This window comes from Ranitomeya variabilis, chromosome 5 (genome assembly GCF_051348905.1).
Source record: "Ranitomeya variabilis isolate aRanVar5 chromosome 5, aRanVar5.hap1, whole genome shotgun sequence".
Lineage (NCBI taxonomy): Eukaryota > Metazoa > Chordata > Amphibia > Anura > Dendrobatidae > Ranitomeya > Ranitomeya variabilis.
Genome location: NC_135236.1, coordinates 249252700 through 249265185, shown reverse-complemented (window position 1 = coordinate 249265185; position 12486 = coordinate 249252700). Strand labels below are relative to the sequence as shown.

Here is a 12486-nt window from a genome sequence, read left to right as displayed (position 1 = left end):
TCAGTGGGGGACGTCCGTTGCAAATAGGTGCTGTTAACGGTGGTGTAGCGGTGCAGTTGTGGGGTGCAGGTCGCGGTAAATAACGAGGACACCAGGTTGCAGTCTCTTTACCTCTTTACTGGAGATCTCTCGGTCCTCAGTCCGGAATCCGGTCCACCAGGCTGCGCAAGTCCGGCCGGTCCAATGGCACCTCCAGAGTTCTCCTCACAGGTGGAAATCAGTGCCTTCCTTCTTAGCGCTTTGTGTTGTAGTCCTTCCCTGCTGTGCTTACGGAAAGTACCCCACAACTGTTGTGTCTGTTTCTTAAGTTCCCTCACAACTCGATTAACTGATCTTCTGCTAATCTTCCGTCCCTTCCTGATGTTACAGTAAGAACGGCACCCGTTTGTCAGGTAGGCCTGGAGTTCTTCCGGGACCCTAGAGACACCCCTCTCCCGCAATTGCCCCCCAAGACTTCATAGGTGATATGTGGTAGACAGCCCGCCTGAGACTGACTGTCCTGCCGCTGTTTGGAGTATGGCTTAAAGCTGTATATTATTCCACTCCCTCGGCGTTCCGGCCACCGGTAATGCGCCTCAGCAAGGTGCTGCCTCTTTCAACAAAACCCCTGCTGGTATTCTCCTTCTGCTTGATTTCGTTTCTCACTCAGCACAATCTATCTCGCTTCTAATCCTTTCTTAGGGCACCGCCGCTATTCTGAGCAGGCACGGTCCCGTTGCGTTCCTTCAATGCCAAGCCTCTGCCAGGATCCCACCCCTGGCAGAGACCCTACTGTCTCTTCCTCCACAACACCCTCTCTCACTAGGTGTTGCTTCGTTCAATCCAGTCAGCGTTCTCTTCTAACTTCCTGCCTGACCCCCAGTTTACCCACTATGGTGGGGAGTGGCCTAATGAATAGCACCCTTAGCTCCCCCCGGAGGCCCAGCTGTGAAACATATTGGTGTCTGTGATACCTGATTGGAGGAACTCCTTCAGTGCCATCGAACGCACCATGGCTCCCCTTAGTGGCGGAGCCACAGTACTGCAACGACCAGGACTCTGGGGCGCTGCACTCCCCCCTGGTTAAACACAGTACTCCGGGACTGGGAAGAAAACAACAATACAGATTAGCAAAAAGACATACAAATTTGTTGAGTGCAAAACAATAAGCATACTTGAACAGGCTTCCCTTTATGGGAGGTGAGGACACTTTAACGTTACAAAACATAATCAAATATCATAGCAACAGGCTACAATTTACTCTCATTACCCAATCGGGTATTCTACTAAGTGCAAATGCTGGAACAATAAATTAACATTGCCTTTAAGAAACATACACTCTTAGTTTATCAAAGGCCTTCCTATAATCACATTACAGGGCAAGGTAACTTCACATTCTCCTACTTTGAACCTGCAGGACCGCCTGTCCCTATGGCACCAGACCTACTGCCTCTCCTTTCTTTTACAGGACCGCCCCGTTCAGCCAGGGCCTACTGCCTTTCTCTACTATACATAGTATAGACATAACATTCCTTTCAGTTTGAGAACATGGAGCCCACTCTGCCTGGCTCCTATAAGGACTCACTCACTAACCCCTACGGGTCTACTTTCTGTCCTTAGTAACGAACTAACTTTCTATGGGGACGCAGGGTTTACCTTCTATCCTCACCTTCATTATTACTTTCTTACGTTTCTATCCATGCAGAACTCTAGTCTACCTCAACAGGCTTTCTGCATCTTTCCTTTTGAAGAACATTATTCAAGCTTCACATTTCAAACATATTAAACACATATAACTTTTCATGTAAAACGGTTACATTTCTTGCAAAGCATCATCATGACATTACTGTTCCAAAACAGTATCACTTTCAGGTTCAATTCTCACCTCCCCTTTAAGAGGAGATCAAGTCTTTCTGAGGTAGCTCTTCTTCTCAGCCTACCAGTCCATGCAAAGGCTCCGGAATGGTATCTTCGCAAAGTGTCTTTAACTAAAACCAGTAGGAAGCACCTTTAAGAAGGTGCAAACTATTTACAAGAAAGTTTGAATCATGCACAGTCCATGATTACTGCAGTTCGTGTAACTTTGTGCAAAACTTCACGAAAACAACAATAGTGACCCCGGGTCAACAAAGGGGTCACCTTTTTAAAGTTTACCCTGAACGGGTTTAGCAGCAACAGGAACAAAAGAACAACCAGTAACTATTTACATTTTCAGGTTTCCGAGGTTTACTCTTGCTCAGGTGGCTTGGGCTCCTGCCCCCCGGCCACTGTGGTGCCAGTGTCCGCGGTTCGAACGTGCAGATGAACTCGACTGGCCAACTCGGTGGCCGCTACCAGGCGCACTGTCGCGATGGTGACTAGGTCAGGTGCTCCTGGGACCAGGTCCGAGGTGGTAAGGGTCGCGGCTCCAAACATACACCACCGAACATTCCGTGCATACCACCCGAGCGGGTTCTGGTGGCGGCTGTAGGTCACCTGATCCCCCTTTTGCAATGGTTCTCCACTTCGGCCACAGCAGGGAGCCCTCACGTTACAGTGCGCAACAAAAACGTCAGTATCCAATCCTGGCTCGTGTATGAGGCCCCACCCCCTTCTGGCATGGTAGGCCAACACAGTGCCCCGCCTTACCACGTCTCTGTCATCCCATGCCGGAGGGGATTGTTGTATTTTCGATGGACCCATCGGCTCGGCCTCTTTCCGGCCTTTCCACTGTAGAATCAAGCACTGTCTATATTGTTCCCACGTAAGCACCGCAAGAGTGGACCCGTTCTCCTGGGATCCATCTGTCCCAACCCAGGGGCTGTCCCACCGAAGAACTACTCCATCTAGACTCACATCCACGGGCTCTCCCACTCTAGTCGACAGCGGTGGCACCATCCTCCCCAGGTCACCAGGGGATAACACCATTAACCCTGCCGAGAAGGGTCGACCTTTACTGAGATGGAGGTGGGTCGTGGACGCGGACTCGGGAGGGGGAGCAGGGGCGTCTTCCGTACCTACGCCTGATGTGGTTCCACCGATGTCGATCCGGTCCGCTGACAAGAACACTGGAGTCGGCTGCTGCTCGGACCGCGGCTCTTCCGATGCGGCCCCCGAACGCTGCTCCGCTCGCTGTGGTTCCTCCTCCACGGACTCCAAGGTCAGGGTTGGTGGACTCAGCTCTGCTATCTGCTCCAGGAGTTTCAGGCCCTCCGGCTGCAGGGGACATAAGTCCGTCTCCGGTGAAGAGGGGCAAGCCGGAGTCGCATCTTCCTCGCTCAGGCACTTGCTGTTCATCATCGCTGCCTGATAGTCGGTGGCAGTGCATGCACCTGACTCCGCCATTTCTCCGAGGTCGGGCTTCTCCATCTCCTGCTTCCCGCCGTTGCAAATCAGGAGGTTGTCTTCTGCTTTGGGGCAGGTCATCTCCTTGCAGCCCGAAGCGCAGAGGGCGGTATCCATTTCTCGCGCCATTCTGGTAGTCTCCTCCCATAGCACGCCCTCCTTCTTCTCCAAAGTAGCAATGGCGGCGGCTTTTGGCGGGAACTTCTATTGGTCAATGGTAGCACACAGTCTCTCAATAAAGCTACAGTTCATGCACAACAAATCACAGTCTCTAGGCACACATGACCTGATTCTTCAGGCTTAAGTAGATCCTGTTCGTGACGCCAAGTTTGCGGAGCGCCCCCACACCGCCGCAGGGCCGAGGGGTACCCGGAGCCGGGCCTCTGGGATCTCAGTCCTGGGGTTGTCACGGTGGCTAGACCCGGTCCGTGGCCCTGTCTGTCAGTGGGGGACGTCCGTTGCAAATAGGTGCTGTTAACGGTGGTGTAGCGGTGCAGTTGTGGGGTGCAGGTCGCGGTAAATAACGAGGACACCAGGTTGCAGTCTCTTTACCTCTTTACTGGAGATCTCTCGGTCCTCAGTCCGGAATCCGGTCCACCAGGCTGCGCAAGTCCGGCCGGTCCAATGGCACCTCCAGAGTTCTCCTCACAGGTGGAAATCAGTGCCTTCCTTCTTAGCGCTTTGTGTTGTAGTCCTTCCCTGCTGTGCTTACGGAAAGTACCCCACAACTGTTGTGTCTGTTTCTTAAGTTCCCTCACAACTCGATTAACTGATCTTCTGCTAATCTTCCGTCCCTTCCTGATGTTACAGTAAGAACGGCACCCGTTTGTCAGGTAGGCCTGGAGTTCTTCCGGGACCCTAGAGACGCCCCTCTCCCGCAATTGCCCCCCAAGACTTCATAGGTGATATGTGGTAGACAGCCCGCCTGAGACTGACTGTCCTGCCGCTGTTTGGAGTATGGCTTAAAGCTGTATATTATTCCACTCCCTCGGCGTTCCGGCCACCGGTAATGCGCCTCAGCAAGGTGCTGCCTCTTTCAACAAAACCCCTGCTGGTATTCTCCTTCTGCTTGATTTCGTTTCTCACTCAGCACAATCTATCTCGCTTCTAATCCTTTCTTAGGGCACCGCTGCTATTCTGAGCAGGCACGGTCCCGTTGCGTTCCTTCAATGCCAAGCCTCTGCCAGGATCCCACCCCTGGCAGAGACCCTACTGTCTCTTCCTCCACAACACCCTCTCTCACTAGGTGTTGCTTCGTTCAATCCAGTCAGCGTTCTCTTCTAACTTCCTGCCTGACCCCCAGTTTACCCACTATGGTGGGGAGTGGCCTAATGAATAGCACCCTTAGCTCCCCCCGGAGGCCCAGCTGTGAAACATATTGGTGTCTGTGATACCTGATTGGAGGAACTCCTTCAGTGCCATCGAACGCACCATGGCTCACCTTAGTGGCGGAGCCACAGTACTGCAACGACCAGGACTCTGGGGCGCTGCATATGCATTATGCCTTACTGGTGTTGTTATGCCTTTTGATTGATAGGGGGCCCCATTTTGGTCTGTCTGGGGACGCCCAGACCATGTGTCTTCTGGTACCTTATACATCATAGGTATATATTTGGGTCATCAACTCTCTGAGTTATATCATATTTTACTCACCTTGGTTTGAGGTTATATAATGGTATATTATAATCATTGTTGTGCGGTATATTGCTTAGTATTCTTTTTATGCGTGACAACATCATCTGCATATTTGTACCATTCATTTTTCAATATTTATCCTGGGACCAGTGGTGTGGTTATTAGATTTTAATATGTTTTTATTGTGGTGTATTGGTTTCTGTATTCAATAAACTTTTGTAATTTTTTGACTATTTAGTCTATACCCTCCTGGGTGTGCATTCTTTTTACGTGGCCCTCTTTTCTTCTTTTTTGGTTTAGTACGCTTTTTGGCCACGCACTGAATTGCACCCCTAAAGTTATTGCACATATATGATATTGATTCTTCCCAACTTGTGGTGCTCCCCTACCTACTTATATTCTAGACACCGTCTAGACACTTCATTTGGTTATTTTATTGAAAGACGCATGCGTCGCACAACGCGCTGCAACGCATGCACTTGCGTCGTCTGCGTCGTCAATTGATTTCAATGGGGAAAAAAACGCATTGACAACGCAAAACCGACGCATGCGTTTTTTTAATAAATTTCGCCGCTACAAAAATGCAACATGTAGCGTCGGCCGCGCCCCGGCAGGTGCGGCAAAACGACGCATGCGGCGGACAATGCATGACATCGCATACAAACGCATGCCCTTGCGTCCCCAATGTTAAAGATAGGGGCGCACGACGCATGCGTTGATATGCGTCCACGACGCTGCGGCGAAAGACGCAAATGTGAATGTAGCCTTACAGTCTTCCTCTTCTGAGTAGCAGCTGTGAGATGCTTGGAAGACGCACACCTAGTAAACATCTAGTCTAGAGGAGCTTTACTACTAAGAATTTGCAACACCTTTTCACTTTCAGTTTCATACATTGTAAGTAGGGGGGTTGGGGCAGCATGAGGTTAACCAAGTATAAGATTAGATAAGGGCAGTGGAGAACAGTGACACACAAGAAGTAAGAAATGTCTCTATCTCCAGCAGAACTGCTTATCACTGTTGTTCATAGTTTGATAGAACATATATTTGAGTAACATTTATAAAATTCATATGAAAGTTCAATTATGAAATATTAATACTTTTTTTTAAAGCTGGAGTCGGAGTCGGTACATTTCTACCAACTCCAACCAAAACTACGGTAACTCTGACTCCATGACTCCGACTCCACAGCCGTGCTCCACAGTGAAATGGGACCCACATAGTGCTCCACAGTATACTTGGCCCCACATGGTGCTCGACAGTATAATGGCCCCACATGGTGCTCGACAGTATAATGGCCCCACATGGTGCTATAGTGCTCCATACAGTATAATGGCTCAACAAAGTGCACCATAAAGTATAATGGCCCCACATAGTTCTCCACAATACAATGTGCCCCACAATGTGTACCATACAGTATAGTGGTCACATATAGTGCTCCACTCAGTATAATCGCCCCACAGTATAATAGTCCCAGCATGTGTTATTCTAAGCGTATATAATTGGACACATGAAACACTCCACCTAACAGGACCAATGCTGCTGGCCATCCTCAGTGACAGTCTACTTGTCAGTATCACTGGCAGTCACCAACAAGAAGAGTCCTCACTGTGATCCCAAACTTCACCCTTTCTTATCCTTTTACAAACACCTAGAAGGGGAGGAGAGGGGTGACATCACACACTGAGCAGATTTAGCCCGCATTTACTGCAGTCGTAATGTGAGCTAGTTGTATATTAGGTTAGAGGTCACACCATCTTAAAGCTGAACCTAATCTCGGGCTCCTCTAAAATAACATTTTTGACTACCGCTTAACTCAGCTAAGCCACCTAAACCTAGGTGGGACAGACAAGGGGCCTTTGATCCGCTCACCCTGTGCCTCCTACCCATGGCTGTGGCTTGACTCAGCTATTTGTCTTCAGAGCCTCCTAGAGGAACAAGCAATGGCGCCGCTAGTACTCCCTCGATTTGGCCGGCACCTCATCTTTGTATGAAGATCTTGCCTCGTTGCGCAAGGTCTCCAAGACCGAGGTCCCTCTTCCTCCTCTTGACTCCCTTGGTGGTGGTTTTCCCAGGCACCGTCAATGTCCTGAAATTTTCTGGGCTTAAACAAAACACAGGATCTCTTTTTTGTTTCTAGGGAGATGGACGCCACCAGATGACTTCCGCGATGATGCAACTCTGCCTTTGAACTTATGGTGGGCGGCGACTTCATCCTGGAGCTCTTCCTCTTCCTGGCGATGAGCGGTGGTGGCTTTTAAGGTTCACATAACTCTTCTGCCCGGTGTTTTCCCCTGCGTTGCTGCTGCTTCATCCTTCTCCGCTTCTTCCTCTACAGGAACACTTCTGTCTCTCTCTGAAGCCTTTGCTGGAACAGGACTTGTCAAACACTTCATCCAATCTTCTCTGTCAGGTCTCCCTGCAATTCGGATCAGCTTTTCAAGTAAGCTTTCCATCTGTTTCTGTGTCTTGATCCGACGGCAAATGCCAGCTGACTCCTGGACTTGGATTTAACGGGATCCTGTCACCAAAAATAATGCAGTTATCCTGCAGGTATGGGGTCAATCTGCAGGTTAACAGCCAAGGCCTGCACGCAGCCGAATGCGGCGAGAAAATTATCTTTATTCTCCCCCGTAGCATTCGGTATTCAGTCATAGGTGCGGGGGTGGTGCCAGTTCAATCACCACTCTGAGAATACAGAGCTGCCTCTGTAACCGCACCCCCGGCCCCGACTAACAGCTGGCCACAATGTAGATGTCAGTCAGGCCTGGGCGTGTGGTTAGAGTGGCTGCTCTGTATTCTCACAGCGGTGACTGAACCAGCGCCGCCCCCATGACTGAACCCCGGATGCTGGTGGAGAGAATAAAGATCATTTTCTCCCCGCTGCATTCGGCTATGTGCAGGCACTGAACAGCATAACATTGTTAACCTGTAGATTAACCCCATATCTGCAGGTTAACAATGCTATTCCTGGTGACAGGTTCCGTTTAAATAGAGAATTTCCTCCTGCTCTTTTTACAGTGACCCAATCAAAGGCCGAGGAAAAGACCTCGCAGACAGGTGGACAGAACCAATGAACTTCACAGCTGCTTCAATTGACCTTTGACCTGGTACGTATAACTACATCAAATATTAGTAACAGTATACCAACCTTATAGATAGAATATGGAGAGAAGGAGAGGGGGATAGGGAGAACCACACAATAAAAGCTAGGGTTTGTGGGACCATGTAACCCCCATGCGACCTTTGTCACTTGTGGTGCAGGCCGCTTTACGTAATTACACGACCTTGCTCTCACACCCACACCTCGGTGGTCAGCACCTGGTGATTGCTCTTCAGCATGCCATCTGAATTATAGTCCCACTCCAAACTCGGTAAGGCCTTTGTGGCATCCAAAGATAGAATAAACTTGTCCCCAGGGTCCAAGCCGCTTCTTTATTAAGGAATAGCTGACGTAAATTAATGGCTGTCGATTTTGAGGGCATGAAGCCAGTTTGATCAGAGTGGATGACAGATGATATGACCATATTGAGCCTTGTTGCAAGGATTTCAGCCAGGATCTTACCATATGATGTCAGCAATGATAAGAGCTTATACCAGTCTGGTAGTTCTTTAACTTTCTTCTCTTTAGGTAGAACCACAATTACTGCATCATATAAAGACCTTGGAAGCTCCCCTGATAAGAAATCACCATTGATCATATCCAAATAGTGCTGCAATAGATCCCCCTCAAATACTTTGTAGATTTCTATAGGGAGGCCATCATACCCAGGAGCCTTATAATTTGACTTTTCCCACACTGCTTGTTGGACATTTTCTAAAGAGATCATCATGCCTAAATAATCCTTGTTTGTCCCCAAAGAGGGAAGGCCTAGCCATGCTTTATACTCAGAAATATCCTCTTGAGAGTAGTTAATCCTAGAGGAATATAGACTAGAGTAGAATTTATGCAAGGTCTGTAGTATAGTAGAAGTCTGAGTACTAACATTCCCCTCTGGATCCCTTAATCTGCATAAATACGCATTTCCTCTCTATGACTGCACCAACTTTGTCAATTAATGGCTTGTGGTTTTTCCTTCCTCATTGAATTGTTGTTTTAAGAACATCTGTTTGTTATCTGCTTGTTACGTGCTTTCTGGACATTTATTATGAATGAAAGCTTGCTCGGTCTCCCAAAAGCCATTTTGCAGCTCCTCCCCCCTTTTCCACAATTTATCTTTTAGGCTATGTGCCCACAATCAGGAAATAGTGTTTTAGAGGCAGTGAATTTTCGCTGCGTCCAAAACGCTGCGTTCAAATCACGCAGTTAAATCTGCATGTGTTCATTGAACCAAGTGGATTTACCGCATCTAGTGAATGGCTATGCAGGTAATTAACATAGGCTACGTTCACATTTGCATTGTTGGGCGCAGCGTCGTCGACAGATACCGACGCATGCGTCATGTGCCCCTATCTTTAACATGGGGGGCGCATGGACATGCGCCGGTACGCGTTGTAATGCGTTTTACGACGCATGCATCATATTGACGCACAAGACAGGGCGCAGAGGACGCTACTTGTAGCGTTTTCCCTGCGCCGAAACTCCTGATCTTTACTATCTTATGACAACGCATGCGTCGCAAAACGCTGTGTTGTGTACATGTGTTGTTGGTTGTGTCGCCGACGCTGCGCCCAACAACGCAAATGTGAACGTAGCTATACTGTGGCTCATAAACCTGCACAGCGGGTGAGTTTACGCAGCGATAAATTGAAGCACAGTGGGAATGGGATTGATAGAAATCCTATCCACTGAGCTTCTAATGTAGAACACAGCGTTTTGGATGCAGCGCAGGTGAGCGGTGTTTAAAACGCTGCTATATTAACATCATTCTCAAAAAGGCCATCATAGCATCCCAAACATCACTGATGGGCGCAGAGCCCTGATTCATTTCAAAGAATGCCCTCAGCATCTCCTTAATATTATTACAGTCAGTTTTGTGTCAAAAGCTTGATGGCAGGTTGCATTGCATTGTGATTGTACTTACCTTGATAATCGTTAAGATTCTATAACAGTGGGGGAGGGTACTAAAGGCAGATTATTCACTTACTGCTCGTTTTTTTACCTTGTTAGGCCTCTTTCACACTTCCGACTTTTAGATTCAGTCACAATCCATCAAAGTGTTGAAAAGACGGATCCTGTGCAGATTGTAAAAAACGGATGCACGGGATCCTGTTTTTTGACGGATCCGTCGATGCAGTAGCTGCAGGAAAAATGGGTTAAACTAAGGATACTTTCACACTAGCGTTTTTTGCAATACGTCGCAATGCATCGTTTTGGCGAAAAAACGCATCCTGCAAAAGTGCTTGCAGGATGCGTTTTTTCACCATTGACTAACATTAGCGACGCATTGCCACACGTCGCAACCGTCGTGCGACGGTTGCGCCGTGTTGTGGCGGACCGTCGGCTGCAAAAAACGTTCCATATATAAAGGATTAAAATATAACTTTTACTGGATCGAGATAAAATACTTATACAAAGGATAAAGGTGCAAAAATCAAACAAACAAACAAAACGTGGGTGGCGCTCTAGATCTAATGCTTGAGTAGCACCTCTAGGTTACGGCAAACCATCCACAAAAGTACTACTAATATTTCTAGGTGTATATAAGTTCACAGTCCGAACAACAACCTAGCATGTTATGTACTTATAAACGCGGGTATGTACTCCCGAAACCTTCTTAAACTTCTGTAGGGTTATTAACCCCAGAGTAACTCAAAGGGCCCCTATCATGGGGACTTCAGAATTGGGATTTAAACAGTGGATACTTTCTTGCAATATTTACCGGCATCTAGCCCACAGAATTTATATACTGCATAGCGTCATTACGTATCCATTGATAAGACTGGAACAAAAACTCAGAACGGTCTCACCAGGAGCTGTCTCAATCAATTTCTTTCAGCTCTGCTCATGGCCATGGACCTCTTCCCCTCCTTTCCCACGCATTTCGATATTTCTCATCAGGGGATAGCGTTGGGGTCATCTCATACCTAGCGTCCAGCCGACACTGCCATACATGTGCGCAGTAAGTTAGCCTTTTTGAAATCGCGCCTTGTATGCCTACATCCGGTCAGAGTGACGCGATTTGCCGATCACATGACCGGTAGTGAGCTCATCAGGAAAAATCAGCTGACCGAGACTTCAGCCCGCTGAAAGTCCCTCCTCCTTTGGAGCGCAGGGATCTACACTGCGCCTGCGCTACCAAATGGGTATATACAAAGAGACTATAAAGTACGCTACCAGTTACCCAGGACCCTGATACATAGTACTGTGCGTCTCTTCATGTACGAGGCATATGGCTTTATTGCTACCTATCCAGGAGCAAATATATCCATAGGTCCCTAATTTGTACCACTGTTTTCTGTACAGGTTTACAATATTTTTGGTAACATTTTAATCATCTCAATACTGGAGACTAAATATGGCGGACATGCAAAAAGTACACATCAAGTACACCATCACTATGCGATCAATCATTAAAGGAATTTCGTAAACAATGTTTTATTGTGTGTATAACGGACATCGATGAGGAAATCCTCAGGAGATCAGCGGCTAGAAATTATAGACAAAGATTAGAACAAGACCCAGAGAGGAAAGCCTATTAATAACCTAGGGTGCCCTATTCTTACTTTCACCTACCTAACGCGGAGGTTGGCACCCTAGGACCTGCGCAGCGGCGCCCCCACTCGTCGGCAGCTACCCCTCACTATCCACCCTGGCTCGCCTTACATCAGAGGAAGGAAACAAAAGAGAGCTGGTCATTAAGACCATACGGATGGACCGTATGTAACCAAAAAATCCATTTTCATTCTCTCTGTAATATGATTTGATCCCAGTTGCCTCCTCTCGTAGGGGGTCTAATTCTATCAATACCAACAAACTTCATCTTCTTTTCATTCCCCTCATGCCGTCTATTGACGTGGTTGGCTATGGATGTATCTCTCTTATTTTTGATGTCACGTATATGCTCTCCTATTCTCCTGCAGAAGTTTCTCCTCGTTTTTCCTACGTATTCTAGGCCACACTCACATGTAGCTTTATATACTATTCCCTTTGTTTGGCAGTTGATAAAATGCCTAATCTGATATGTTCTGCCTGTGTTATTACTGAGAAATGTCTTACTTGTCTGTATCGAAGCACACGCTTTACACTTGCCACACTTATAGCAGCCTACTGGTTGCGTGCCAAGCCATGAGTGACTCTTCGGACTTTGGTAGTGGCTATGGACGAGTCTATCTTTTATGGATTTTCCTCTCCAGAATGTAATTTGGGGTGTGATATTGACAGTATCCTTGATGTCTGGGTCCATACACAAAATTTGCCAGTGCCTCTGTAAAATTTTTCGGATCTCATTAGCTCCATTCGAGAAACGTGTTATGAAGCGTGTAGTACCCTCTTCCAATTTTTGGGGTTGTTGTACTAGGAGATCTGTACGTTCCTTCCCCAGTGACGATTTGTATGCTTCATTCAATATATGGTCAGGGTATCCTCTTTCAAGGCACCTATCCCTAAGA

General features: G+C 47.6%; 1 protein-coding gene and 1 long non-coding RNA gene across 8 annotated transcripts in view; one reads left to right on the top strand and one right to left on the bottom strand.

The window, feature by feature from the left end:
* The window catches only part of LOC143775635 (uncharacterized), a 65619-nt gene extending 58512 nt beyond the window's left edge, over positions 1–7107 (bottom strand). The window contains exon 1 of one of the 5 annotated variants that reach the window (XM_077263996.1): positions 6808–7107. In XM_077263996.1, coding sequence (XP_077120111.1) covers positions 6808–6825 — 18 coding nt within the window. In that variant the 5' untranslated portion in view covers positions 6826–7107. The remainder of the gene's footprint in view (positions 1–6807) is intronic. The other 4 variants (XM_077263998.1, XM_077264000.1, XM_077263999.1 and 1 more) reach the window with 4 other exon arrangements.
* The window catches only part of LOC143775636 (uncharacterized), a 39085-nt gene continuing 33672 nt past the window's right edge, over positions 7074–12486 (top strand). For all 3 annotated transcript variants that reach the window (XR_013215678.1, XR_013215679.1, XR_013215680.1), the window contains exons 1-3: positions 7074–7197; positions 7274–7378; positions 7957–8045. This is a non-coding gene — a long non-coding RNA (uncharacterized LOC143775636). The remainder of the gene's footprint in view (positions 7198–7273; positions 7379–7956; positions 8046–12486) is intronic.